This window comes from Lasiodiplodia theobromae, assembly GCF_012971845.1.
Source record: "Lasiodiplodia theobromae strain AM2As chromosome Unknown scaffold_70, whole genome shotgun sequence".
Taxonomy (NCBI): domain Eukaryota; kingdom Fungi; phylum Ascomycota; class Dothideomycetes; order Botryosphaeriales; family Botryosphaeriaceae; genus Lasiodiplodia; species Lasiodiplodia theobromae.
Window position 1 is genome coordinate 1 of NW_023336553.1, and position 27920 is coordinate 27920.

The 27920-nt window shown below is 55.4% G+C and overlaps 9 protein-coding genes across 9 annotated transcripts; 6 read left to right on the top strand and 3 right to left on the bottom strand.

Annotated features, from left to right (window-relative positions):
* Positions 1-565, top strand: LTHEOB_12663 (Rhamnolipids biosynthesis 3-oxoacyl-(acyl-carrier-protein) reductase; the record flags this gene model as incomplete). Its single annotated transcript, XM_035509555.1, has 2 exons — positions 53-166; positions 244-565. Coding segments are annotated over 2 exons (436 nt in total), but the record flags the coding sequence as incomplete, so codon positions are not given.
* A 686-nt stretch (positions 566-1251) lies between these two features.
* Positions 1252-1650, top strand: LTHEOB_12664 (uncharacterized protein; the record flags this gene model as incomplete). Its single annotated transcript, XM_035509556.1, has 1 exon — positions 1252-1650. One exon carries the CDS (start codon positions 1252-1254, stop codon positions 1648-1650), a length of 399 nt encoding a protein of 132 aa, XP_035363933.1.
* Positions 1651-2590: 940 nt separating this feature from the next.
* On the top strand, positions 2591-4367 carry LTHEOB_12665 (FAD binding domain containing protein; the record flags this gene model as incomplete). The annotated part of the gene is made up of 5 exons (XM_035509557.1): positions 2591-2725; positions 2772-3242; positions 3319-3752; positions 3816-4024; positions 4087-4367. The coding sequence occupies 5 exons, from the start codon at positions 2591-2593 to the stop codon at positions 4365-4367; spliced, it is 1530 nt and encodes a 509-aa protein (XP_035363934.1).
* A 467-nt stretch (positions 4368-4834) lies between these two features.
* Positions 4835-7493, bottom strand: LTHEOB_12666 (Nad-binding protein; the record flags this gene model as incomplete). The annotated part of the gene is made up of 6 exons (XM_035509558.1): positions 4835-5493; positions 5557-6271; positions 6325-6368; positions 6705-6788; positions 6838-7030; positions 7089-7493. The coding sequence occupies 6 exons, from the start codon at positions 7491-7493 to the stop codon at positions 4835-4837; spliced, it is 2100 nt and encodes a 699-aa protein (XP_035363935.1).
* Positions 7494-12521: 5028 nt separating this feature from the next.
* LTHEOB_12667 (uncharacterized protein) lies at positions 12522-14216 on the bottom strand (the record flags this gene model as incomplete). The annotated part of the gene is made up of 2 exons (XM_035509559.1): positions 12522-13778; positions 13848-14216. The coding sequence occupies 2 exons, from the start codon at positions 14214-14216 to the stop codon at positions 12522-12524; spliced, it is 1626 nt and encodes a 541-aa protein (XP_035363936.1).
* A 738-nt stretch (positions 14217-14954) lies between these two features.
* LTHEOB_12668 (Ankyrin repeat protein) lies at positions 14955-17186 on the bottom strand (the record flags this gene model as incomplete). Its single annotated transcript, XM_035509560.1, has 1 exon — positions 14955-17186. One exon carries the CDS (start codon positions 17184-17186, stop codon positions 14955-14957), a length of 2232 nt encoding a protein of 743 aa, XP_035363937.1.
* A 663-nt stretch (positions 17187-17849) lies between these two features.
* On the top strand, positions 17850-19732 carry LTHEOB_12669 (3-oxo-5-alpha-steroid 4-dehydrogenase; the record flags this gene model as incomplete). The annotated part of the gene is made up of 4 exons (XM_035509561.1): positions 17850-17961; positions 18112-18334; positions 18652-18799; positions 18884-19732. 4 exons carry the CDS (start codon positions 17850-17852, stop codon positions 19730-19732), a joined length of 1332 nt encoding a protein of 443 aa, XP_035363938.1.
* Positions 19733-20562: 830 nt separating this feature from the next.
* Positions 20563-23279, top strand: LTHEOB_12670 (Glycosyl transferase family 8; the record flags this gene model as incomplete). The annotated part of the gene is made up of 8 exons (XM_035509563.1): positions 20563-20595; positions 20648-20675; positions 20731-20837; positions 20894-21481; positions 21532-21761; positions 21809-22514; positions 22638-22760; positions 22866-23279. The coding sequence occupies 8 exons, from the start codon at positions 20563-20565 to the stop codon at positions 23277-23279; spliced, it is 2229 nt and encodes a 742-aa protein (XP_035363939.1).
* A 2075-nt stretch (positions 23280-25354) lies between these two features.
* Positions 25355-27662, top strand: LTHEOB_12671 (Alpha beta hydrolase fold protein; the record flags this gene model as incomplete). The annotated part of the gene is made up of 3 exons (XM_035509564.1): positions 25355-25571; positions 25702-26204; positions 26574-27662. 3 exons carry the CDS (start codon positions 25355-25357, stop codon positions 27660-27662), a joined length of 1809 nt encoding a protein of 602 aa, XP_035363940.1.
* Between the last annotated feature and the right edge of the window lie 258 nt (positions 27663-27920).

The window sequence follows — 27920 nt, forward strand, 5'->3', positions numbered from 1 at the left end:
CCCCCCCCCTTGTAGACCACATCTGCTCACCTACCTCTCTCACCCCCCGCAGATTCGCGCCCCTCCTCACGAACCCAAAATACATCACCCTCGCCACTCCCTCCCGCATCATCGTCACCGCCTCCGTCTCCGGCATCGGCCCCACGACCCTCGGCGAGGGCGCAACGTACGTACCTCCTCCTCATCCCCCTCCCTCCCCCTCCCCTCCTCCTCTCACTTACTCACCAAAAAACAAAACACCAGCTTCTCCTACGCCGCCGCCAAAGCCGGCGCCATCCACCTCGTGCGCCAGCTCGCCCTCGAGCTGGGCCCGCGCAACGTGCTAGCCAACAGCATCGCCCCCGGCTTCTTCCCGAGCGACCTGGCAGCGCCGCTGATCGCGCGCATGGGCGGCGAACGCGCGCTGGCGCGGTCGCGGCCGAACGGGCGGCTGGGGCGGGGTGAGGATTTCGCGGGCACGGTCGTGTGGTTGGCCAGTCGGGCGGGGAGTCATGTCACCGGGCAGTGTATAGTCCTGGATGGGGGTGGGTCGGTGGGGAAGGTTGTGAGGCAAGATGAGGAGTAGGGGTCCAGGAGGGAGATTTGAGTGTTGAGGCGGGATGGGGTGGGATGGTAACACGGAGGTCAGGATCCCACATGGTGACGGCTTATACAGAACCCTGTATGATACAGTACTAAAAATGAACATTGGAGCCCATGGCCCCCTCCACGGTGTGCCGTAGGTACGGCTGGTGCTGCGATTCATTGTAGTACTGTAAGTCGAGAATCCGCTGCGGCGTTTCAAGGAGTCACACGGAAAGTCCTTGTACATCTTACAAAGTCAGGAATATTCGCGCTTACACCAGTATTTGCAGCCTTCCCAGGTGTACTAAAACATTGAGCCGTCTTCCGTAGTAATACGTGCGTCTCTCCGATTGACCTGTTCCTACTCGGTGTGACCCGGCTAAATCTGTCAGTTACACCATTATAGCACAAATACGTCACACCAAGAACAGATCAAATGACCGCTCATCTTCCTCTCAATTCCATAGCTGTAGACGGCAGCGTACAACGATATCCCGCACCTTCCCAATCACATGCTGCACTAAAAGCCGCCCCATCCCTCCGACTCGTCCGATCATGAGTCTCCCCCGGAGCAGAAAAAGAGGAGGTGTCAGATGGCTTTGCTTAAATTCCTGCTTTCCATCTTCCAACTCTTAAGCAGCCTCCCTCGCCACTGGCAAATGTTCTAGCCCAACAGCCTACCAAAAAATGCATTTCACCACCACCACCATCACCGTCACCCTGACGAGACGAAGCCCGAAAGGCCCTGAGCCTAGTGTGAAAGAAAAGCCTGTCTCCGCACCGCCACTGAAGAAGAGGGAAGACGATAAGGAGAAAGGAAGAAGGATGATCGAGAACAAGGCTGCAAGAAGCGACACGCACTCGAAAGGCTCATCCTCGTCAACAAGCGAGAGGTCAATCGTTCACAGACCTCCTCCCAAGAAACTAGTCCGCTTCGATGGCGCTACGAACAAGCGACTCGCACCTCCGCCGAAGAGAACTGTGAGCCCTGAACAGCGGCAGAGAGAGCAAGGGGAGCAGAAGACGGTCCAGCACTCGTCCGATCGCATCTACATCTCGTCGCGCAGATACCGGAGGATGCTGTAGGATGGCGCCGCCAGAGTTCACGATAGTGGGAGAAGGGATACGAGCTTGAAGTGTCGCGGGACGGCATTTGATTTATGGATATCTGGTAGTAGATTGGGCGTATCGGAAGAAAGACTTTTCCATGATCTCCATTTTATCCAAATCCTTCAGTTCAAACTACTTTCAGTGCCTCATTTTGAGTGAAGCTCTTCTTGAAGATCGAGTACTGTATTTCCTGTGAGATTCACTTGATTCACTTAGTCCGCGTTGTGTACTATCTCATGTCACGTTTAACAAATGCATTTGAGAGAGACTGCAGCTTACCGAGGTGGATATTAGAAAAGGATTGACTACAGCAGGTGATTTATAAATAACGCAAGGCTGGATTTCATTTCGCACAATGGTCACCCAAAAAGATCAAATATTTGAGCAGAACATTCAGCGCACTTTGAAAATTCGTTGTGTTTCGAGTTAACGACCCAAATATCTCTGCCCTCTTGAATTACGTCATTTGGCTGGGAAGCAAAGATGAACCCTCTCAATCAGACCTGATTTCACAGGCTATGAGAGACAAGACCCCCATTATACAAGAATAGCCGAAGTTAACGCTCGGCCGACAGGCCTATCTGACTATCATGACGAGCGGGGATCTGGACATACAATTAGTGCTTAATTCCGTGAGAACGGCGGTTAGTATTGCATATCTCCAGAAAATCTCACGCCAGAAAGGCATTCTACCGCGTCAACACCCATACCTACAACCCCAACATTGGCTTCACCCAATCATAGTCACAACGTCGGTTACGTAGCAAAGTTGCCGGATCCTCAAAAGACAGACCCCGGCTCATACAGCTGATAAGCTTCCTTATAAATACTACTCCATGTGAGTGCAAAATGACAGCTTCTCTTGGAATCTCGAGCGAAAAGACATTATACATGAAATAAGTCCTCTCCCTTAAACATGCCTCCAACGCTATTTTCACTCGCTTTAATCCTTGCTGGAATCGCCTTCACCAATGCCTCTGTACTCAATTTCCAAGGGTTAAGAATCCAGAATTACCCGAATGACGCCATTTCACACGGCTGCGATCGGGCTGTACGTTTCTCATCCGCTCTCACGATCACCTCTGACTTTCCCTCAGTGCTCTCAACTTTCCACGTCCTTTGGCTCCGTTCTCCACTATCCAGAAAACGACCGCAACTTCACGATCTGGGACGCCAAGCAGCAGGAAGTGCGTCCGGCATGCCGCGTCGAGCCCTCCAACGCCGCCGAGGTAGCCCAAGTGCTCGAAATCCTGGTGGGCAACTGGTGCCGCTTCGCCGTCAAAGGCGGCGGCCACTCGCGGCACCCAGACGACTCCAACTCGGTAGGCTGCGTGACGATCGACCTTGACCGGATGAACGCGGTCGAAGTCGCCGCGGATAAGGCGAGTGCGCGCGTCGGGGGTGGCGCGACTTTGTTGCAGGTGTATCGAGCGCTTGAGCGGTATGATCTCTCTTTCGTGGGCGGCTTGGTTGCGACTGTTGGCGTTGGGGGCTTTACGCTCGGTGGTGGTAGGTCTGCGCTGTCTAACAGATATGGGTGGGCGTTGGACAACGTCTACGAGTACGAGGTAAGGCCTTTCACGTCATGTATTTCCTTTTGTTAAATTCAAGGTTGAACGGGTAAAGTGACATCCATAACTCCAGGTCGTTCTCGCCAACGGCACCATCACCACTGCCTCCGAGAGCCAGAACCTGGACCTCTACTTCGCGCTCCGGGGTGGAAGCAACAACTTCGGCATCGTCACCACCTTCACCGTCCGCACCTTCCCACAGGGACCCGTGCTCAACGCCAGAGTCGTGTACAGCGACGACCAGACCGAGCAGGTGCTCGACCGGGTATTCGACCTCTTCGCGGACCCGAAGCTCACCAGTGATGTGGATATGGGCTATGAGATCTACTTCAGATACAACCAAACCAGCGATTCTTTCATGGTCGACAGCGCCCAGCGGTATGCCAAGCCGATTAAAAGTCCAGCTGTGTTCCAGGCCATCAACCAGATCCCCGCTCTCTCCAGAACCACCCAAATTGACACCATGCCTAACGTGGTCGGCCCCGGTGGAGAAATGGGCACCGTTCGGTAAGTTGTAGTGAGCTCGAGAGCCTTGTCACGTAATGCACTGACGCCAAATGCCAATTCCAGCCACCTGTTCGACACAACGAGCAGCCTTCCCTCTCGTGCCCTACTCAGCCAAGCCATACAAATCTTCAGGGAGGAGATAACCGCCATCAAGACAGTCGCGGGCCTGCATCCTGTCCTGATCTGCTACCCTATACAAACGAACGCCATCGCAGCGATGAGGCAGCGAGGCGGCAACGCCTTGGGCATCGACCAAGACGAGCCATTGTTCGGTAAGTAGGATTCTGCGGAAACTCCCAAGTCCACGGATGCGCTGACTTTGTCTCAAAAAAAGTGTTCCTGGTCTCCACCGGCTGGTCGAGCGCGGAGGAAGATGCGGATGTCTTCACCATGTCGGCCAACACCATTGCCCGGATCGAGTCGGCGGCGAAGGAGCTGGGAGTGGCTCATCCGTATCGTTACATCAATTACGCGCGGAAGGGGGAGGCTGAAGAGGTTTTTGCGGGATATGGCGAGGCGAATGTGCAGCGGTTGAAGGAGATCCAGAGGGCTGTTGATCCCGATGGCGTATTCACTTCGCATGGCCTTTGGACGGGGTTCATGAAACTATTGTAATGTAAGCAGAATACCTCTCCTGGTGCTTGTTCTCTTATAGTAAGAGAGCACACTTAGTCGTTAAAACGCTGATGGTTGCGCTTGCACGTGGAAAATGCTTCTGTCCGTTGAATATTGAACTCCATTGTTATCCTGTGCTACCTGCTACCATACTTTTGGGCTGACTCCTTTTAAAGTGCAATGAAATGACCTGCAATACTGGATACCTTGAGCGCCACTTCCGTCAGAGTCCTAGGTCTACGCAGCCATGCTCGAAATTTTCACGAATGTGGGTGCCTCTTTTTTTGCCCTCCGAGCCAAATTTTTCGCCGTGTAAACCTGAATGTGCAAGGCATACCCGATGAAATCAGTAAAGAAAACAAAGGAAAGTTTTGAATGGGCCTTGTCGATTGGAATGGGCTGTTTGAGTCTTTCGTGTATATCAGGATCTCGTCGGAAAGCTCAAGTTGGTAGGTGCCTCCCTATCATCAGTTCTCCTTCAAGCCCCATTCCGTTTCGGGGACGTAGTTGAGTACGATATTGAGTTTGATGTCAGCTTCCTGGCAGATGCCCTTCATCCGGTCCATGATGTGTTGGCAGAGGTTGCTGGGGTCGAGGCGGCGGAACTTGAGGAATACTGCCTTCATGTTGTGCAGACCAGCCGTCGGACCCAGCTGAGACAAGACTGCAGAAATACGTTCGAGATCTTCGCCGAGATCCAAGCGAAATAAGTTCTCGTCCGTCAGATGGAGCTCCTCGAGAGATTCTGGCAGTGAATGAATGATCCTGTGGACAGGTACTATGAATGGAATCTCCAGCAGCTTTAAGCTTCGCAGGAATTTGAGAGAACCGAAGAAATTCTTGTCCCACTTCTTGGCATACTGTACATAGTACCTCCGATTGTCCATACATGGCCAGATCGGATATACGCGCAACCTTTCAAGGGTCTTGTCTAGCCGGGGCCTTGGACTTGTAGGTGAGCTGTGTGCACCATTGAGAATGGATGAGAGCGGCGTGGGAGAATCAAATGTCTGATCTCGAGGGTCGTAAATCCATTGGAGTTCCAGAGACCGTAGTTTTGGTACCATCGTGAGAAGGTCGGGAGTATATGTTGCTATGACCGGAAAGCCCAGGATCTTCAAGTGCACTAGTGACGGAAATTGTGCTTGTGGGACAGCTGAAAAGGTGACTGGCCAGTGGTGTAACTGACCTCGCACTGAAAATAGCTGCAAGCTCTTCAAGTTTGGGATAAGGGCCAAGTCAGCTAGCCCTTGCAGAGTGAGTACCTTAGTGCCATGCAGGTAGATGATCTCTAGTTTCCGGTAGAGATGGAGCTGGAGTTCCCATTCAGTCTGTTTTACATCTCCAACAATATCGATATGGCGTAGCTTCGGGGACCTCTGGAGAATCAGGTCTACTGCATCCCTCCAATCCAACACATTACTCCAAATCCTTCCCATCGTCTGGTCGATCTCCATGCTGATGCTCGTACTGAGGTGCTCAAGGTCAGAAAAGTATTTGGCATTTGTCGAGGTGTAATTGATCAAATCGCTGAGGAAAGTCGGTTCCGCGATCTCAATGCGCATCTGCTCCACCATGGTCAAGTACTGCTTATCACTAATTAAGAGGGTGTGGATCAGCCGTAAGAAGCTCAGGAGCTTCTTGCAGTTGTGTTTGTCTCTGTCCAATTCGGGACTAAGTATGATATTCCTGTACAGAACTCTCGCTGCTGGCCACCAGGTCGTTTTGCAAGTTCGTGCAAGGGCGGCCAGGTCCGCCGGGGCCTGATTCGGGAGGAAATCGAAGACGCGTAGGCAGAGCTCGGCCGGCAAATCCAGCAGGCCTTTGACGGAACCACTGGAAGGGCGGGCAATAACCATGTTGCCATCTACAGGGCCATTGTCGGGAGCAGGTGAGGTTGGAGACTGTGCAACGGTAAGCGGAAGGAGCAGAAGTGACGCTGGGTGACAGGCGGTACCTTTTGGAGTGTGGGGCGACCGCCCTGGTCTGGCATCTTCAGGTCTGTCCAAGGTGAGAGCCGTCACCCGTGTTCAGTAAAGGTTGTGGGGTTTGATCCAAGCGCTGGAGTGGATCATTGATGGCTTGGAAGAGTTCGAAGAGTTCAGGATCGAGGCTCACGGACTGCATGTGCAAGTCGAAGTGCAGAGTGGTAAGGAAGAAGGAAAGGTTGGGTGGGTGCAGAAGAGATTGCTTATATTACCAGCGTTTGACGACGTGAGTCATGTGATTGGTCTTCAAAGGAAGGAGCGGCAGCGAAAGAACAAACTAAGCTCGATTTGGCGGTTGGCTTGTGAATAGACAATTATTACGCGCTGTCAGTTTCCGCCTGTGAAGAACACCCTGCGTACAGCTCCTCCGGCACAATCTCCCCCACCAGACCACCCGAAAGCCCCGCACGGCGGTACAATGGGCCCTCTCCCACTGCAGAAATGTTAGAATAATCGAAACTCCGGCTGGTGAGGTAACTTACAATCACCCCGCTTGACGTGGCCATCTTCCGGAATGTCATGCAGCTCACCGGCTGCAGCGCAGAGTACCCTGACTGAGCCAAACATTGAAGGTATGAAACCATTGCGCCTATAACTCAAAGCTACCCAGCACAGTATAGCGAAGAGAAGTAAAAGGCCAGTGCAGCCAACGCATGCAGCCGCGTTGATGGCAATCTGGTACATTTGACCGTTAACAGTACTTCCTGTAAATCGAAGTGAAGCCGCGACTTACCGTATTCTGCGTTTCGTAGCCAGTCGAGGTGTAGTAACGCTCTTCTGTAACTTGAAACGCCAGAGAGACGATCCAGTGTACCAAAGCACTGAAACTCATCGTGGGAATGAGAACCTTCTTCGGCAGGCTGAGGTAGTATGATTGGTCGAACTGTTTACCAACGACGAGTGAACAGCGTAAGCGACTGCTTTTTGTTTCCATTCTTCCCCATTCGTACTCCATATTGATGAGCGTGAGATTGTATATCAGATTGAGGTAAAGAATCGAGAAGAAGAATTGGGGGAAATTTGTGGCGCACATGACCAGAAACTCAACCCCAAGGTTGTATACATCTATTGGCGTGTCATCACCTTCAGCCAATTGTTTCCAGTCTCCTTCAAGAATGCGGATGCCAACGATAAGCATTGCGGGTGCGAGTGCTACTGCTGACAATGAGCAAAGCACGATCAGCTGAACGAGTCCCATCTGCCCGAGATGAGATATCAAAGGCCGTTTTTGCTTCGTTGCCCGTGCAGGAGTGGAAGACGTCTCGAGTTCTGAGGTAGTGTTAAACTTGGTACACTTCCGGCAGTGACCATTTTCGTGACCGGTGCTCGAGACTTCTGGATTCTCGCAATGCTGATGACACTCATGTGTAACTCGGCGACGGTGGCTATCCCCCACATCAAGCATACATTCTGATGAAAGCTGCAGCGAACAGAGCCGAACAGCAATTATAGCATCCACAAACTCGCTATAATATCTCTTACTGAAAGGGGAAGAGTTACCCTTGGTGGAGTTGAGATATAATAAACAGGTCTGTGGATGCACTTCAAAAGGGATGAATGTGGAATTGGCAACAGCTTCTCTTTCGATTTTGAGAGCGGGACGATCCATGCAGAAAACCGTGAGGGAGTTCGCCAGGGAATGAACCGGCTATTGAAATGTAAGTATTTGATAACTGTGAGCTTTGAGCGGTTCTACTGCACCCATTCGGGACTGATCTTACCAAAGACGTGCATATTAACAGCAACCAGCAAATCCATGAGCGGATCCGGCCATTACGTTTGTAGTTGATGGCCAATGGAGAATTTGTTCCGACCCTGGCGTCGCCATACTTGCCAAGCACGTAAGGCAAATCATTGATATTGATGGCAGTAATAAGCTGTTGATAAATGTTCGACATGCCAAGAACCGTGGTAGCGGCAACATTGATGAATATCTTGAGAACCTGAAGAAGGCGTTAATTATCACCTGGAGTAGCCAACGATTCTCCTAAGTACCTCGCTTTTATGTGCCATGGTGGAGCACTGACCATGGGAAATGTTGATAGAGGACGAATTGGGGTTGATGCTCATGTTCCGAATGAAGGCAGGCAACAGTGAAACGCAGGATACAGTTAGAACAACTGCGTATGCCGTCATCAGCCCTGTCATGCCCCGAAGCGAGCGATCAACGAGCATTTGACGCTTCCACAGGCCTGATCTTGGACGAGTAGCTTCGTTCTTTTCAACAAGTGTCCCGAATGAACCAAGAGTATTGGCCAGACTCTCAATTCCCTCAGCCAAGTGCCTTTCACTGGCGTCCTCATGACCGAGTAGCCCAAGATAACTTCCCGGCTCTGGACATGCGGCCCTTCTGGACTCCGCAGATACCCGTTGAGACGGTTCCGATGCTTCTGAAGTGAGAGGTGGATCCCTTCTGATGTTAGACAGCTCGATTGCCCGGGAACCTTCAGTTTCATCGGTCAAGGACGATACGGCAGAAACAGAAAGCTGTCTATCATCTGAATAAGTTGGGGGGTTCATCTTTGCTCGGAAGACCGAGAAGGTAAGTGAAGTATTGATTTAGCACTGGCTTATGCGAGGTCGGATGGTGGAGGTGTCAGAGCGAGGCTGGCATATTCGGAATATGAGAAGTATTGAGACCATACAACTGGAGAACCTTCTTCCTTATAGTTCTAGCGTTGTTACCTCTCAACGTCATATACATATGCGTCTACAGTCATTACCCCTGAGATTATACCATACATTTGAGCTTTCAAATTTGGCGCAGAGCTGACCGGCGTGCAGCTCGTCATAGCCTTTGTGTACTTTATTGATCTTCGACCTTCCCCTATGGCCATGACAAAAAGTATCAGAGACAACAGCGAGCATCCCTCCGTGAAAGCTTTGCTCTTAGTGTGCACTCTATATGTAAGTTTCTCTACTATTGACTATTGTCGCTGGCTCAGTGTCTCTGTTGGTTACATTTTGCGTGAAGTCACACAAGCTCCTCTTCACTTGCTAGTGGGAGCACTGCATGCAGCTCTAAATCGCCCCCAAATTCTAAAATTTGCAGCAAACCACCGTCGTACCCGTAATCCTCAGCACGAAAATGCATCCCCGGCAACTCGTAAGCTACAGAGGGGTATCGCAGCCGATGGCTAGCATGAAGAATGGCAGGGCTCCAGAACATAGCGTAATTATGCCCCAGGTCTGCCTTACAAAAATAACATATGACATATGTGGGTAGTTGAAGCTATCATCCGGACGAGAATGTCGAATTAAAAATTCTACATTCTCGTCCGGATGATAGCTTCAACTACCCATGACATGAACAAAAAAAACAAACCCAAGCTAGCCATCGGCTGCGAGAGGGGACTGTACAGGACGCACATGTTAGGCAAGCTATGGCCCCTCATACTGCTTTATACTGGTAATTGAAAGCTGTCGTTCTGAAGGAATCATTTAACAGGTGGTTGCCAGTGAATTTATACGCATCATACCTGTTTCCGTGAAATGACCTTATATACCCGCGCTTTCCGGCCCACGGCAGCAAAAATCCACTTTCCTTACCCACACCCTGACTTGCCGAGCAGGTGATTTTGATTGGTCCGGAGCATAGTCTCTGGTGCGGGGCCAGCATGCAGGGAATGCTTCTGCCTACTCGGGTGACACAGCTCAGCCTCGGGCTATCCGACAGCCTGACTGTGATTGCAACATCAAGCCTCGCCACCCCGCACCACCTCCCATCCTCCCTAGGTTACTCAAGTGTTCCGCTCTCGCAGCCGCAGCCGCAAGGTATCTGCTTCCACGTACCATGGAAGAATCATACCTCTGCCAGCGGTGCCGCTCCGTCGACTGGGACGCCGCCTTCGCGCCCATACCAGATGAGAAACAATGGGAAACGCGAACGGTGTTAAATTTTCGATCAACACTCGAGATTCGACCGGACAGCCGTTGCCGCTTGTGCCTCGCGATCGCCTCTTTGTTCAAACTCGAAGATGTCAAACCGACAGATGAGCTTGATAAGCGCTTCTCTCTGGAAGGAGTCAGCCCGGAATTCATCTGCGTGGATTTTCGGATCAACTTAGGTTCACGGCAGCCTCGTCTTATGGAACCAAGCCATCCCGTCTGGTTGGTCGGGAGGGAAACTCACTACATTCAGAATGAGGCAATATCGACTAGGACGGCAACGCCTCGGGTTATTGTGGAAAATCGAGATCTCGAACCAGGCGAAATTGGTTTTGAATTTGGATTACCACGCCACACCGTAGACTTTGATCGTTTGCGACGCTGGCTTAGCGACTGTCGTCGTCACTCTGGGCCACATGTGCCTCCCCTTGATCTACCTGGCATGAGAGTCATCGACTGCGAGCTTCGAGAGATCGTTCCTCTTCCATCCGCACACCCCGAATACGCAACGCTCTCGTATGTCTGGGGTCAACCTGGGGCGCCGTGCTCAACAGATGGAAAGCTTCCCGACCGTCTCCCGTTGACTATAGAGGATTCCATCACTGTGTGTCGGGAGTTGGGAGTCCGTTATCTATGGGTGGATCGATACTGCATCCAAGAATCCCATAAACATGCGCTCATACGCTCGATGCATCGAATATATTTTTCTTCCCAGTTCACCATCGTAGCGGCTGCGGGATGCGGTCCGGAATACGGACTTCCAGGCGTCAGCAGCACCCCTCGGTCAGCTACTACATCAGTGGGCCATTCGATTCGTGTCGGGGCAAGGCAGCTATCGTACATCGATGACATAAGATCGCACCTCAAGAGATCGGCTCAGCAGACTACAGACTCGATATGGGCGAAGAGAGGCTGGACTTTGCAGGAGGGTATATTGTCAAGAAGGATATGCATCTTCTTGGATGACCAAGTGCATCTTCAAAGCCACGTCGTGGCCCAGAGCGAACGAATCTCTCCTTGCGAGCCTACACGACTTGGGACTGAATGGGTTTTTCTCGGCCGGGATAATTATTGGCAAACAGTATCCGCATACTGTTCAAGAGATTTAAGCTATCCGGAGGATGCCCTCAATGCCATGAGTGGAATTCTCTCCACCTGGTCCCAGAACACGGAAAATTTCCGACACATCGGCGGACTCAATGTGACATTAGTCCCTGGCGCCCGCTGGCGATCGATAGAAAACTCATTGTCGGAATCACTGATCTGGGGAATTTCCCAACCTGTCCCACGTCGCCGAGGTTTCCCCAGTTGGTCCTGGACAGGCTGGCTAAAACCTGAAGTACAAGACAGAAGCGAAACGATACAGAATGGCCTTAGATTGGCTTCAGTAGAGACATACGACAGGGACATCATCCACCACACCCAATTGCCGGACCTTCTCCGAGCGCAACATGAGCTTCTTGATTCTGTCAAGATCCTGAACATTACTGCTAGAGTCATCGATATTTGCATTGGCCCATCCGAGAGGTTGCCGTTTGTTGATCAGAATCTTCATGGTAATCGGAGCGAATGGCAGGCGATGCTTGTTTCAGATGGTATAGAGAGGGTCCATGAGTGCGAGGTAACAAAACTCGTAACAAAAGATGATATGTGTCTGTCGACTTCCCGCCAGCACATTCAATGCAAAGGATTGACAGTTGGTTGGCCCCGGGAAAGGCCAGATGAAATTGAGATCCTGATCATGGTCTGGGACGAGGAGGGTGGTTTCTACGAAAGATTTGGCATCATGCGCATTCCTCAGCACCGTTCAGTGGTGACGAAAACCGAGACGATCAGATTGGGATAGTCAAAATAGGGACTCATGCTATGGGATGGGGGGCTTAGATAGCTGCTCGCACTGTCTAATCTTTTCTTGCTTAACGATGAGGAAAGTTGACGACCGTTGTGAGTGGTGTTGAGTTATTTTGAGACCACCAGTGATCCCGGAAGATCTATCACCTTTCTTTGCCCTTCGCAGAAATAAAGAATGGAACATGTTCAATGTAATTTATATGATAGTCGTGGTTACGTGCAGTATCAGCATTACTACAAGAAAATCTTTGTCGAATAACATATCAGTAACATGGAGACGTAGAGCACTCTCCAGCTAAGACATGCTTAGCATACCCAAACCCACAACTTACTCAAGAACAAGCACCCTACTGGCAGCTTACAACAACCATCCCCCGAAAGCCCATCTACCAAACATCCGCCTCAGCCCTCACCATACTCACACCCATCACACCGTCTCCTGCACCAAAAACTCCACACTCCCCACCTTACTCTTAATCAAAACGGTCGACTCCCCCTCCCCCTTAACCGCCTGCACCCACTTCCCCACCGGCCCGTGGGTTCCCTCCTTCACAATCTCCAACCCCTCCCCAGCAACCCGCAAGCTTCCAACCGCCGTATCCACATCCGCCGTACCCTCCCACTCGGGCGGGAAAACCGCTCTGACCGATCCGACCGTCGACGTGAACTCGGCCGTCAAGTCTACAAAAGGTCCACCCTCCTCCTCCTTTCTCCCCTTCCCCTCCTTCTCCTTTAGCGGCACCAACAAATCCAACATCGTCTGCCCCGCCTCATTCTTCGCCCGCAGCACCGACGCCTCTGCAGGCTTAAACGGCAACGCCGTCACCGTAATACTCCCATACTTCGACTCAAACGACGACCGCGACCCGTGCACATACCGACCCATAATACTACCCGCCTCCGTCTGGACATCGACTTGGTAATCGCGGTCCGGCAATCCCGCACCATCATCCTCCTCCTCGTTCGTCGGGAAGCGCGCCGCTATAGACCCCGCCTTCGACCGCGCATTAAATACCGCCGGCGCAGGGTTCTCAGGATCAGCCTCGCCAGGACGAACCTCAATATCAACCGAACCCGCCGCGGCGTCGATCTCAAGCAAGTCGAGCAGTGCATACACGCCCTGGACGGAGCCGTAGGCGGGCGAGATGTACGTGCGGCGGCTGGGCAGCGCGACGGCGGACGCGACGCTGCCGGCGCCGAGCTCGACGTTGAACCCGTCGGCGATGGTCAAGTCCAGCAGCGGGTGCAGGTGCAGCGAGAGCCAGTTGGCGCTGACGGCGAGGGCGGCGAGCGTGGTACCGGCGGGCACAGCCACGGTGACGTCGACGACGGTGCAGGCGCGCTCGTGCCAAGTGTTTGGGCTCTCTGCACGGGTGCTCTGCAGGATGAGGCTCGTGTCCGTCTTGACGATGGCGATGTCGTCGTCGTCTGGGAAGTTGCTTTGGATGCTCACGGTCACGCGGATCCCATCGCTGCTGCTGCTGTCGTCGGACGCGGGGACGAGCTTGATCAGCCCGTGGATGTCGTGGTAGCCATCGCGGTGCTGGCGGATCTGCTCGACGATGCGCAGCTCGTCCAGCTGCTCGTCGAAGCTGTGGGTCGTGGTGTGCGAACGCGACAGCTCGTGGCAGTAATATGGCATGTGAGGCGTCTCCGAATACGGCAAGTCATTGTGCACGTTGCTCTATCTGGTTTCAGCGCGGGGCGATGGATTGGAAGAAAAGGTGGACCCATTATCAGCTAGTCAAAGTACCTTTTTGGACGAGCGGCCCCCCCATGTAGCAGTCAATATCAACCAGATCAGCACGGCGTGGGCTGCTGCGATCAACAGCAGCCTCACCACCTTCCCCTGAGACCACGGCCTGGCCGGGCGGTGGTGCAGGTGCACGGCGGCGGGGTGGATGCCGGCGTTCTCGAGATCCTTTGACGGCCCCAGGTCGTAGTCCGCCTGGTTCCGCGACGGCCCAGCGTCTTTGTTGTCGTCGTCGTGAGGAATGATGCTCGGGTAGGCGGGCGGCGGTAGAGGACTCCCGAGCAAAGGAGTCGTCTCTGCCGACTCATCCGAGACACGCGGCTGCTTCGCCGCCGCAGTGGCGGGGGGAGATTGGTTCGGTGTGGCCATGACGCACCCTCGGTATGGAGGCTAGTGTGCCGTCGTCGCAGAGAGGAACAGCTGGTAGCCGGACATGAGGCTGGACGAAGACTGGTTATGACAGTGCCAAAAAGTCGCTGCCTGAGATGGCGTGTGCTGTCATCGCCCTTGCTTGCGTGCAGGCAGCCGCATACTCTGCCGCTTGACTGGTCGCCGATAAGCAACCCCGCATTTGGCCTCAGGCCGTGCAACACCAACGACGCAGCCCGCCCGAGAAAAAGGAAGCGAGTGAGGACGAGGAAGGTCGGAACAGCAGGGGTCTTGGCGGCCGTCAGCCGCTGCACAGCGATTTTCCTTGGGATTCTGCACCTCCCATTGGCCTGCTGCACTGGAGCCGTGGCCGACGCTCATCCAAACACTGAAGTCAAACCAGACGAATTGCCACCTCCCCATCACGTGTCGACTGCTTCTGCGGCACCCTAAGGGCGGCTGAGAGCGGCCTAGAATATTTACTCGCTGGTACGCTATAAAAAGTAACGTATCAATACCCCCTAGCTCCGACCGCCATGACACAACCGTGACAGCAAGTATGTATTTACTATCGGCTATAGGGTATATGGAACTTTCGGTCTTCGGGATTTGCCATAACATTGCAACGAAGCGCGTTCGTGAACATACACAACATGAACAGTAGTAGTTTCAGGTCCCCTACATGGCGCCTCCCAGATGCATTGCCCACCCAAATCCGCCAAACTCCAGCCAAACCATTTAACTCAAAGACACTGACACTGACCGGCTCTTGCTTCTCCTCTCAAAGTCCGGTCCTGGCTTGATGCCGAATAACGCCTCCGTCCAGCTCCGCGGTGTCGGCGGCGGCGTCGAAGTCGAGTTGACCTTTGCCCGTGCCGTTCGCATTTCCAGCTTCTCCAGATGTTGGAACTTTGGTAGTTTGGTCGCCGACACGAAATCCTCGTACCGCACCCACAAAAGCGGCTCCAGCTGCAAGAACTTGGCCTTCTCCTCCTGGATCCTCGTGCTCTGCTGCTCGGGATTGTACCCCGGCCAGTTCTGCCGCTCGAACAGGAAGTCTTCCGCGAGCTGCGAAATGTCGTACGTTTCGAGAAAGCCGTGCAGCTGCTTGGTCGACACGGGCTTCCACTCCCACGATTCGAATTCTTTCCTGACGTCGAGTTCCGGAAGCCCGAGAATGCCAACCACTTGAAAGCTCATCATCCAAAGCTCATCCCGCCGTCCTTCTGAGCAATCCGGATCGATGTCCGAGTTCTTGGCAACATGTACCGGCAGGAAGTTGTACTCGATGCCGCCTTCCTTCGTCGAGAAGTTGAAGCGAAGTGGCCGATCTGCTCCCTTTTCGCACGCCCGTCTCAACGCCCGCGGGAGCTTCTCTAACCGTTCTTGTCGTTCGCGCTCGGCTTGTATCCGCTCCCGCTCGGCCTGTAGTCGGGCACGCTCAGCTTCTTCGGCAGCCAATCGTGCCTTCTCCGCTTCTAGCCGAACCCGTTCTTCCTCCGCTCTTCTCTCCGCTTCCTTCTCCTCCTCTTCTTTCCGGGCTTTCTCGGCTGCCGCTTTCCGCTCCGCCTCAAGGCAGCGTTCTTGTCTCACACTCTCCGGTGTGTCTTCCTTGATCGGCTCCGGCTCCGCCTCAGGCACCGGTTCGGGTTTGGGTTCAGCTTTCACGGCTTTGCTTGGTGTTGGACGTGCCTCGGATCTCTCTTGTTCCGGTGACGATGGATGCGGTGAGCTTCTGATGACCTTCGAAGTGTGCCCCGTCTTTCTCCGCACGTTGCGGGTTGGGCCGCGAACTTCCTCTTCATCCTCGTCTGAGTCCTCCGACGTGCTGTCTCGCGATTGCCTGTTGAGTTCTCTACGAGAAATCAAACGCTTCTTGGGTTTGGCGTGGTTGTCTACTGTGCTGTGCTTGTTTGCATTCTTTTCGGATGTCCTCCCCCTGGTCTCCCTTTCGTGTGTTCGTTTAGAGTTGTCGTGATCGATGGTTTTCCTGCGCGGGCTCCGGGGATCCGTTCGCTTCATCTCCGGACTTCGTAACCGTCTCGGCTTGGTCTTCATCCGCTCGTCGTACTTTTCCTTTAGTAAATCGCGGACCTCCTTCGCATTCGGACCGTCGAACTCATCGGCAAACTCCCAATACGTCAGCCCGTCACGATTTCTCCTCGTTGGATCAAAATCATCTTGGGCCAACAGGAGCCGAATGACGTTGAGATGGCCCTTCTTGATCGCAACCAGCATTGGCGTCTCGTTATGCTTTGCAGGGTCGCGGTGATCGGCAGAAAGTCCAGTTGCAAGCAGGAAACTCAAAATCTCGTCATGTCCACCACGTGCCGCTGCAACGCCACACGCGACGTTTGGCATGATTCCAGAAGCGAGCAATTCGTCCACAGCTCGTTTGTCTCCTTGCTCGGATTTGATGCGGAGAACCTCGGTGTTGTATTCGTTCGGTAGCAGAGTTGGCCCTACTGATTCTTCCACGCTCTTGGGCGTTCGACTCTCCGACTCATCTTCCGACTTTTCCTTCTTCCATTCCGACATTGCTTTCTCCAGTTCAGCTTTGATCTCGTCAGCCTCGTCGATGGTTGTGTCCAGAAGTGCAAGTGCCGTCTTGAAATGTTTATTCTCGTACGTCGGATCCACGCGAGCTTTCCATAGGAGTAATTTGACAACCTCCACATGGCCATTCTGCGTTGCGTCGATGAGTGGTGTGTCGTGGTCCAACCAGTCATGACCATCAGTTGCACAGCCTTTGTCGAGAAGGAACTCCACAATGTCTTCGTGCCCATTCAACGAAGCTTTTTGCAGCGGAGTGACGCCAGCATAATCTGGTGCGTCCAACTCGTCTGGGGATGCTTCGTAGGCGTTTTTGACCGCATTGAAGTCGCCCTTCTCGCAACAACGTAACAACCGCGTGGCGCCAAACGCATCCTTCTTCTTCGCCGGGGGCATGTTCCGGACCGGAGAAGTCATGGACCTCGTGGCTCCTCGCCGTGGCCGTGAAAGAGGCGGGACATTGGACTGAGGATGGGGCGAGGAATTATTTGATTCTTCGCTGTCATCTGAGACCCAATCCTTGTCCTGGCGGGTGTTTTCACGCCGCCTACGGCCATGGGCGTTTTGCACAAGAGACTGGGTGGAAGCTGATCTCCTGTGAACTTTGATGCCGGCAGCGATGGGCGAGGCTGGATTCCTGGAGTTTTTGCTGAGAGCTTCGGTCTTGTGCCGTTGCCGGGGCGGTTCCAAATCAGCTTGATTTTCTCGTACTTTCCGTTTCCGCGTATCGGCAGCGGATGAGCTTCTTGCACGTGAGTCATGACCGAGAGGGGGCGAGTGAGAGTGATTCCGGGCGGATGAAACATTCTTGTGAGGATAGTCATGGTCACTGGAGAAAGCTGAAGAAGCCTTGCGACTGGAATGGCCGTATTCGTGCGACTGGGCACGCTCGCGGCCGTTGGTACCGTTACGCTTGGATTCGGGGACGCCATTTGGAGGGGCCAGTGGGTAAGGACTTTTGCGAGTGGGGTGGTTCTTTGGGCCATCGGAAAGAGACTTGGCCGATGGAATGTCGCGCATCTCCTCGTCATCGTCATTGCGTTCGTGCTTGATTACCTTCTTCGGCCTCTTCGTCTCGTCATGCTCGGGCCCAGACAAGACGACCGTCTCCGCCTCGGATTCATCCTGCTCGGCATGAGCATCTCGTCCATGGTTCCCATTGCGAACGTGGGAGGCTTTGCTGTCCTTGTCGGTGAGTGGGGGGGACGATGGAGGCGCTGGGGACCGGATTCGATGGAGGGAAGGCTGCACCGACTGCGGCTCTCCGTTGCCAGATGGATTCGGCGGCGGCAAGTGGTCAGCGACAGCAGCGCTACTGCTCATCACGGACTTTTGATTACAGGTGATGCCTGCCTCATGCTGGAGGGGGCCCGGGTGAAGCCTGATGACCGTGGGCGCCAGTTGCTCAGCAGACCGGTGCGCGTCGAGTGCTTGTCGGACGGCGATCTGGGCGTGCACTTCAGCCAGCTTGCCGCGTGGGAGCACGTGGAGGAGTGGTGGGATGGACGGTGCGTCGTGTGGGTGTCGTCGGGGGCGGGGAGGGAGGTGGTGGTGAGGAAAGAGCGGTACGGAGCAGGCGTGGGAGGTGTGGGAAGGCGAAGGCGAGGAAGCGCGACCGCTGGCTGGAGACAGAGAGGAGGCGGCCAGCACGGGCCGGGTGCTGACATAATGCAGGCTGCTGCACAAAACCGCCTCGACTCGTGATACCCGCGGTGCCTGACGGACGCGCGACACGCTGGCCTCGCCCACCGGCGGGATCACCTTATCGCCACCCTGCCCCTGAGCCCGCGAGGAAGAGCGCGGTTGCGACGGCTGCTGCGAGAGCGCGCCGGCGCGAATAGGATGCGTTGAGGCATTAACGCTCTGACAGCCCGCTGAACAGCGTCACGAAACACCGCAGAGCCTTTAGCTTATCACTCCCCCAGCCCCAGCGCGAGACCGGCATGGCCTCCCCGCTCCTGCACCCGCTGGTCGCCCGCCTCGAGCCCGTCCTTCTTCTGCGGTCCCTTTTCCTCACCGCAGCCTCGATTGTAATCCACCGTGTCCTTTTCGCTTGCGCAGCCTGCCCACCGCTGCAGACCGCTGTTCGCTGACGCAGACGCCCAACGCGCAAGGTTCTCGCCGTCGACGCCGTCCCAGCCTTTCGCTCTCGCTTCCTCGCCTACGGTTCGCGCGCAGCAAACACCTCCGCAGCCCCAGCCTCACCAACGCGCAATGCGCTTTCCGCCTTGCTCGACCACCTGGCCACGTACCGCGTCCCGCACGCCTGGTTCGCCCACTTCTACGTCCTGTCCGTGCTCGGCTCCATCTTCTGGGCGGAGCAGCATGCCACTGATGGCGCCCTCCTGAAACTCATCGCCAGCAAGGCCGCCGGCCATCGTACAGCCACCATGTCTGTGGCACAAGTCCAACTAGCCTGGCTGCTTATGCTCGTACAAGGCTCGCGACGTCTGTACGAGTCCGCCGCGCTGTCGCGCCCTTCTTCTTCCAAGATGTGGATCACGCACTGGCTGCTGGGTCTTCTGTTCTATGGCGCCATGTCGATTGCCATCTGGGTCGAAGGGGCTCCGGCTTTGCAAGCGTCGGTTGACGGCAGCGAAATCAGGCCACCGTTGCTGGGCCTGCGGCTGGTCGGCGGCACTTTGCTTTTTCTTTGGGCCTCCAAGCAGCAGCACAATGCCCACGCCTACCTCTTTGGCCTGCGAAAGTACACTTTGCCCACCCAAGGGGCTTTCCGCTACATCGTGTGCCCACACTACACGTTCGAGTGCCTCATCTACCTGGCCTTGTCAATTGTAGCTGCGCCGGTGGGACAGTTGGTCAACAAGACAGTGCTGTGTGCGGTGGTCTTTGTAGGTGTGAATTTGGGTGTGACGGCTGCTGGAACGAAGGAATGGTATGCGACGAAATTTGGTAGCGAGACAGTGGAGAGACGGGCGAGGATGGTGCCGTTTATCTGGTGAGCGAGCGTAAACGAGACTCGAGACTCGGTGGCGAATCGCCTCCCGCGCCTGAATCACGAGGCTGCACTGGCCTGGATTGTAGTTGCAGAGTGTGCCTGGATTGCGTTGGTGTGTGCGCCATTGCATGAACAGAATATCCTCTGCCAGGGTGTAGGCAAATATTGCCGTCAGCAACGAATATTCAACGTATTGAGCTGTCGCAAAGCCTCGGAACGGCTTGTGTGAGAGACGTTTCGAGGATGGTGGCGAGGTATGCCTGCTGCTGCAGCACGTTGAGATTAATTAAGCGCCCAGGGGTCCGTGTGTAGCTTCACAGGCAATACAACCCGTGGTCGCGCGCTGCGGAGAGAGCGGGCACAGCATTTCGTACAGTCGGACGGGTGCGAGGGAAATAAAACGGGCGGCTGCGATTGCAACGGCGTGACGGGGCGACTTTCGGCGGAGGGTTCTTGGGACGATTGATTGCATCATTGAGGCCGGCCCAAGCTTCCGTCGCCGCCCAGAGCTTCGCGAGCGCTTGTCAGTCAGCGCTGCAAAAAAAGTCGTCCTAGCAACGGCACAGGCAAGGACAGGGACCCGCATCGACGCCTCGCACGCACGTCCGCGGTACGAACTCGCGGACATGGCGTCGCGTTGAGCAAGCCGCGTGATCTCTTCTGCCCCCAGCTTTTCTCCGCCCTCCGCGCCCTGCTTGGACGCCTCTTGCTCTGCTGCTCAGGTGCACCCAACGCTCGTGGATCTGCGGCGGGGAAAACATTCTCTCAACCGCCCACTCTGCCCGCCTCCGCCCAAGTCGCCGCCCGCACCGCTCTCCCTGATCGACTGTCGCAATGGCGCCCCAAGGCGAGGATGCGTACTGCACGGTGAGTTGTCTGTCCTGCTGCTATCCGCTGTCTTGCGCTAACTTGCGTGAAGCTCGTCATGAGCGACTCATACATGCCAGGTGCGCCGCGAAGCTCGCAGCCCGAGTCCGAAGCGCATATCGCTCACTCCAACAGGTGCCGCCGTACTTGCGCATTCGCTCCGCGATGGTGGTACGACGAGGAAACTCGCCGCTCTCATCACGCTAGATACGCTGTCTGCAGACTCGGTTTCGGAGCTCAAGGTAGCCATTGGCCTGCCATTGGCCCTCATCACCGCAATTGTTGACCGGTACGACAGAAACTTTACGACTATGTGATTCCTGTGCCGCGCGTAGGCAACCCGAAGCCTGCCAATCTTTACCTCATGGATCGCGGTGACCTCGCCTACACCTTCACCAAGATCGCGCTCTGGCGCCAGCTCCAGTTCCGCAAGCTGGTTTACATCGACGCTGACGTAGTTGCCCTGCGGGCTCCCGACGAGCTCTTCGACCTCGAGGCGCCCTTCGCCGCCGCCCCCGACAGTGGATGGCCGGACTGCTTCAACAGTGGGGTGATGGTCCTGAGCCCCAACATGGGAGACTACTGGGCATTGCAGACTCTGGCTACAAGTGGAGACAGTTTTGACGGTGCAGACCAGGGCCTGCTCAACCAATACTATGAGCACAGGGGCTGGCACAGGCTCAGCTTCTTGTACAATTGTACCCCGAACGCCCAGTACCAGTGGGAGCCAGCGTTCCGACACTACAAGAGCAAGCTCAGTCTGGTACACTTCATTGGCAAGAACAAGCCATGGACCAGGGACTCCCGGTATGGAGGCGGCGCTGGTGTCTACAGCGAGCTCTCTGCGCGGTGGTGGGCTGTCTACGACAGGCATCTCAGAGAGAAGGTAGGTCGCGTAAGGCCCCGTGTATCCCCGAAATGTTAACCCCAGCCCAGGCAGAACAAGTGGACGCCGAAAGGGTGCTCCAAGCCGCCCCCAACACGATACAGCAAGCTACCCCGGCTCAGACTGCAGAGACGGCTGTAGCTTCGCTTACCGAGCCTGCCCAGCATGCTGTGCAACCCGCGCACCCCGCACAGTCTGCTGAGCATCCTTCCCCTCCTCATCCGGAGCCAGAGCCGGAGAGGAGGTTTTCACCGCCCCACATGGAGTGGGATGCTACCCGGTAGGCCTTCTATTGACGTAGATGCTAGCATTGCTAATATATTCCAGTGCCGCCCCTCCAGTAGAGTCGCGGCCCGAAGCTGCAAACTTCCCCACGGAGACTTATACATTTAGCGAGGACCGACAGCTCTTCCAAGCCCCAGCTACGTACCCGGAGCCTCCGAAGAACATGTGGTATGATGTGCCAGAGTCGAAGCCTACTCCACGAGTAGTGCCGAAAGCGATCTTTCCTTGGGAACAGGAGCGTGAAAGGCCGAAACCCACTCGAGTGTTCGCGGAAGACCTTCCGTCGCCTCAGCCAGAGCCACAGGTTGCCGCTTCCGCAGAGAATGTTCCAGCGCCCCCGTCTGAGAGAGAAGACTTAACTTCAAAGGGTTCTGCTTCGCCTGCCACACCGAAGACTCCTGAAGATCCCTGGCAGAGCTTTGGACAAAGCAGCGCCAATGCTTGGGATAGCGTTCCTGGAATTGAGAAATACGTTCGCGCCGTAATGGGCGCTCAGACGAAGAAGGCTAAGCCTGCTAGCATCTCCCTCGAAGGCTTAGCCAAGCCCATTGACCTTTTATCGCCCACGGGAGATGGCGCCAGTGGGCGCCGTGAAAGCCTGATCTTGACTGACTTCCCCAGTGCAGTTGAGAGGCCTAGTCTTCCTGTAACGCCCGCGCCCGTTCGACGACCGACGTTTTGGGGAGGCGAACGAGATGAGACCGGCGAGCTGCCAGCCGCTGAAGGGGTACCATCGCAAGCTGAATGGGTAAGCGGCACATTTGTTTGGGGATGCCCCAAATGCGGCTTTCGTTCCGAGAACCTTGAATTGTTTCGTCGTCCGCGTTCTCCCCCTCGTCGGCCATCCTCTCGCTCGTTGGCCACCTCGCAGGTCTTGGCTGCAACATCAGTTGCTTTGAGTGCACCTGCCGTCACCACTTCCGCCCCGGAATTGCCTACGCATCTCGCACCGGTCAAGTCTGCCAAGGATGTCAAGAACGAACGAGGAGACGATGTGGGCGGAGAAGCTCTTATTATGCCTGCTTTTGTCTCCTCAAAAGCATAATGTTTGAAGCTTTCCGCCTGTACAACTGAGAGCTGACTGAGCGCTGTGAATAAGAATCCCGAAGAAAGACTTGAGACGCTCCGTCGCTCGTCCCTTCTCGAACTCGAGCATCTCAGGCGAGCTTCCGCCTCGAACGCCCCTAAGCGGGAGCTGCCGGAACATTCGGTCCCTCGTCCCCATCACGATGCTCAGCATCATAGCCTTCCTTCTTCGGGCAGCGGAAGCCCCCGTGGACTGGATAAGACCCGAAAAGACAATGGAGCTGGAGGCGTCAGCCAAGCCCAGGAAACGGCCACGGCGGCGTCGACCGCTCCAAAACCAGAGGTTGCAAGCGCTACAACGGAGACGGCGAAGGCGCTATTCTCGGAGCCGGATTTTGGCGACCCTCCCGCAGCCGAAGAGGCAGAGACGTCTGAGAAAAAGGCGGAGGTTAAGGAGGCTATTTTGAGCCCGACTGAACATCCCTGATCTTCCCTTCCTGCTCTTGTTACGAAGTGATGATTGTTGGCGCTTTCGCGCTGAGCCTTTCCTCTTAGTGTTTTCCAAGCAACGCCCCTACGTAGTCTTCTCCGTCGACAGCACTCCTGTATTTCTCTTGATTCTCTATCTCTTGACCATTCCCGAGCATCATACATAAGTCTCCTTCATGTTTTGGTGTTTGTTCGGCATGGCTTGCGTCGCATAGCCCTTATGCATCCACCTTTCTTCATGGCAACATCTGGATTTTCATGCTCAGCCACTTTCACTGCTTATATCCTGTCTCTGTACCGAATCCGCTTTGGTGGCTACTTGTATTCTCCGATATCCTCTCCTTCCTGGCATGCTTCTACCGAGGCTTTTGTTCAGCATGTCCAGGCGCCAGTGTTGTATTCTCGTTTTGTCTTGTATGGTAACTGTCATGGCCTTCCAAGGGTCTAATGCGAATGAGTTATTCTGTGCACCTCGGCTGCTCGTGGCTCGCTCAATGATTGGTAAAGGCCAGCTGTGGGGCGTCTTGTGTTGGTTATCTGTATGCATTCGTGGGGGGAGAAACAGTCCGTATTGATAGTGATTGGCCGGGAGCTGGGAAGATTTTCACAGCACAAAAGCCCAACCAGTGTAGAGTTGAGAGAGCGAAGTGATCACCTGAGACGTGAGGCCTTGGATTGCTTTTCACTCTGCACGCACCCCTGCTGACGGATGGGCGTTGGGCATGGCCAAGTCTTGCGCTGCTCAAACAGACTCGCCCTGCAGGGGCAGATGTATGCCGTCATTCAATCAAGCATCTGTTCAACACAACCAAAAAAGATTATCTCATCAATGACGTCTGCTGTTGAGCATAAAGGAGAGGAGCCCAGCGGGACGAACTTGGCCGGCCAATCAGCAGCCCAAATCGTGTCTCGTGGGCAGTTGCTACTGCGTGAGACAGGAACAGCGCCGGCTGCCCGTTGTTTTACCTTCATGCACACCAATCCAGGGGCCTTGCATCAGTCCCGTGAGTTCTTTCACGCAATTCACACGGGTGTGCTGGGCTGAACGGGATGAAGTCAGTGGCACACGGCGGTGGCTTGGAGATACACACGGTTACGCGGGCCCTATGCGTAGCACGTTGCGGAGGGTCACTACTTGTCGAGACGTGGCTGGCCGGATGGCTCGTGGCCGTTTTGAGGCGTGCGGATCGTAAGCATGGCGATCGACGAGCTGGTCGACTGGCGGGTGACCAGCGCAGGCATGGATTTGATACGGTAAGTGACATGGCCTGCGCTAGGCAATGGCATCGATGGGATCGGGGATGAGTTGCGATTGAGGGGGCTCAGCTCCTGCCGGTGCCTGCAGGAGCAGTCACGCCCGAGACGGTGTTGGTTGCGTATGTTGCTGCTGAGGGACTTTTCCGCAGCGAGCACGGCAGCGAAGATCACGTTTCAAAGACGCACACAGGGAAGGAGGCGTAGGGCGCCGTTTCCCCACACGCGGGACGCGGGCCCGTGCTCGGGCGGGTTGCATCATCGGCCGCCGGGAGCTCCCAGCAGCAGCTCCCGCCGCCGTCCTGCTTGCGGCCCTCTGCCTGCAACCACACCCACCACAAACCCAGCCAGTCTCGCGTGCCGCCACTTCCGCACGGAACGTCCTCTCTGCTCCGCGCCAGCAGCACACGCAGGAGACCCGACGATTGCCAATTCGGGCAGAGCCACGCGCGTGGTCCGCTGGACGCCGCTCCGCCCTACTCTAGCGGCTTGCGCGCCAAAATGTTAAGAGCGGTTTGACGCCCCCGCCTTTGCTTGCTGCACTTCTCCCCTTCGCACCGCCACTACTTGTTTCCCTGCGTACTAGCTTTGTTCGCTCCGCCCAAGCCGCGATACTGCCGTAGCGGGAAAGCTTCTTTTTGCCGCCCCCGAACGAAGGAGTAATTGCTATCCCAGTGTGCCATGTGCCGCCCTCGGCTTTGACTATCATCCATTTCCACCCTTACTGCCACCTCAGAGTGATACACCGTGCAGACACAGTAGCTCTTCCACCGCCCCCTGCTTCTGCCCAGCCAACCATCCCCCCAGCAAATCACCGGAATGCGAGATTTGAGTCCCAACACCCGGAGGGCTCGTGATCCGACAATGGAGTCGAAGGGGTCGACATCCTCGTCGAACCTGGCCCGCTCGCTCTGGCGCGGCTTCACCCTCAGCTACGGTCTGCTGGTCGGTTTCGTCTGGATGCTGTCCGCCCTCCGCGATGCACTCTTCTTCCGCCGCCGCCACAAGAAGGTCACCGAGAAGGAGCTGGCTGCCGGTTCGTCCCTGTTCATTGCTTATCTACCTCCGTCAACCCTCAATTCGTCCTCAGCCCCCTTCACAGCATCACGCTAGGAGATAAGTCACAAACCCCACTCGCACGCACAAGCTAACGGCCAGTCGTCCAGCCCGCGACCGCATCTGGGACCTCTCGAAGCCTCCCATCCCCAACTTCACTCACGCCTTCTTCACCACACCCGACGAATCCCCCGTTACCCTGCATTACGTCGCTTCGGCCTGGGATGCTGGCCCACGCCCAAACCTCGTGGTCTTGCTGCACGGCTTCCCTGATAGCTGGGCCCTGTGGAAGGACTTCCTCTCGCAGAAGCAGAACCTCGATCGAGACACGGTGTACGTGGCGCTCGACCTGCCCGGCTATGGTGGCAGCGACAGCCTGGCCGAGTACAACGCGTACAACGTGCTGGAGGCGGTGACGGGCTTCGTGCTGGGCATGCGGGAGAAGTACGGCGTGGATGGCAGCGGCGAGGAGGGCGGTGCCGTCGGTGGAGCTGTCGACGAGAGGGGTCAGGTTGTGCTCGTGAGCCACGACTGGGGTGGTGCAGTTGCCTGCAGGCTCGCTAGTGAGGCACCGCAGTTGGCGGACCACTTCGTTATCGTAAGCATCGTGTTGGTAAGTGGACGTACTCTCTTCATGACCATTCGTGTGTCCCTGGGATTGTTTTTATGCTCTCTTGACTGCTATGTTTTTCTATTTATTCCTAAAATCTATACTATGTTCAGATTTTCCTTGATGTTTTGATTCAATGCTCATCGCAACTTCATGCACTCTCAAAATACTTCTCCAAACTTGTCTTATATGATTTGATATCCACGCAAATTGCTAATTATAACCATCACAAAACAGCCTAGGCTTTGGATTTCCAATGCTCAAGCACGAATCTCCTCTGCCCGCCGCATGTGTCACACGTGGCTTCAGCAACCGTTAAATTTCCGCCTTCTCCGTAATTCTTGGCGAACACTTCGGCCGTTGCTCTCACAGCTCAGCAAGTCTCATTATATTTTTGCTTTTACTCTCCCTGATTTCTTAGCCAAAGTGCTAGGTTCCTTCACTGGCAGCTGGTTCCTCGGCAAAATCCACTCCATTGCCTCTACCAATACTCCCAGCGACGGCAGCGGCAGGAGCTCCATAGAGGAAGCTGCTGAAGCCCTTGCCAGCTCCCTCGGTCCAGGTATTTCCCAGTGCAAAACCACCCTCTCCATACCGCTTCCTGCCGTGCCGGAAAAGCAAGCAGTCAACGACATTTCGACGCCAACCGCCTACCCTTCAACCGTCCACACCCGCGCCACCTCAGCGAGCCACGCCTGGTTCCAAAAGACACGCTACTACCGCGACGGCCTGATCCTGGGCCACTGGTCCAAGAGCCTGCAGACGATCCTCTCGCTCTCCGTTCTCGACAGCTCCAACTCGACCCTCGTCGGTTCGTCGACCGGCACATCGCCCACAAGCAGTAAGTTCGCGTCATCATTCTCCAGCCCTCCGCCTCCACCGCCACCGACGCAAAGCTCAGAAAAAACACAATCAGCCGCCGAGCAACAACAGCAGCAGGGAGAAGACGGTGTCGGCGGCTTCGCCCGCCACCGCCGCCGCCGTTCCAGCGTTGGAGGCCTGTACGGCAGCTACGCTAGCCGCGGTAGCCGACGCTCCAGCCTAAGTGTCGGCGCCTCGCTCTTCGATAGCTCTAGCGGGCCTCAGGGCGCCCTGCGCGCGCCGACCACGCTCGTCGCCGGCAAGGACGACGTCGCATTCGACTGGCGACTCGCACTCGAGGGCATCGGCGACCACTTCAGCAAGGGTGGCGCCGTCGTCGTGTGCGAGGGCGCTGGCCACTGGATCGTGCGTGAGCAGGTCGGACTCGAGGTCATTAGGAGGATCGTGGGAAGTGTCATCGGTGCTGAGGTGGTGGTGGATGGGGATGGTGGGAGTGGGAGCGTTGTTGTTGTTGATGGGAAGGGGGTGGGAGGTGGTGGGTTTGGTGCCGGTGCGCCTGGTGCTGGTGTTGGCGGTGGCGGCGGGGTGAAGCAGTTGTTGAAGGGGGTGGAGGGCGTCAAGGTGACGGTGGAGCGGTAGCAGTTTGCGGGGTTTTTTTTTGTGGACGGCCATGTCAGCTGTTTCTCCCCTTTTTTCTTCTTTACTCCTGCCTTTTGCGGAGTTTTCGAGACACGTTCGCTCCTGACTTGCGGCTGTTACCCGGAGATGCCCTTTTCGTTTCGTCTGGTCTCTCGCTCTACTTCTCCCCTTCTTGCTGGTCTGGAGCATGCTTGCGGCTTTGGCTTGCTACGACTTTGAACTTCTTCTTCTCTTCACCGCCGACCAACTGATCAACCA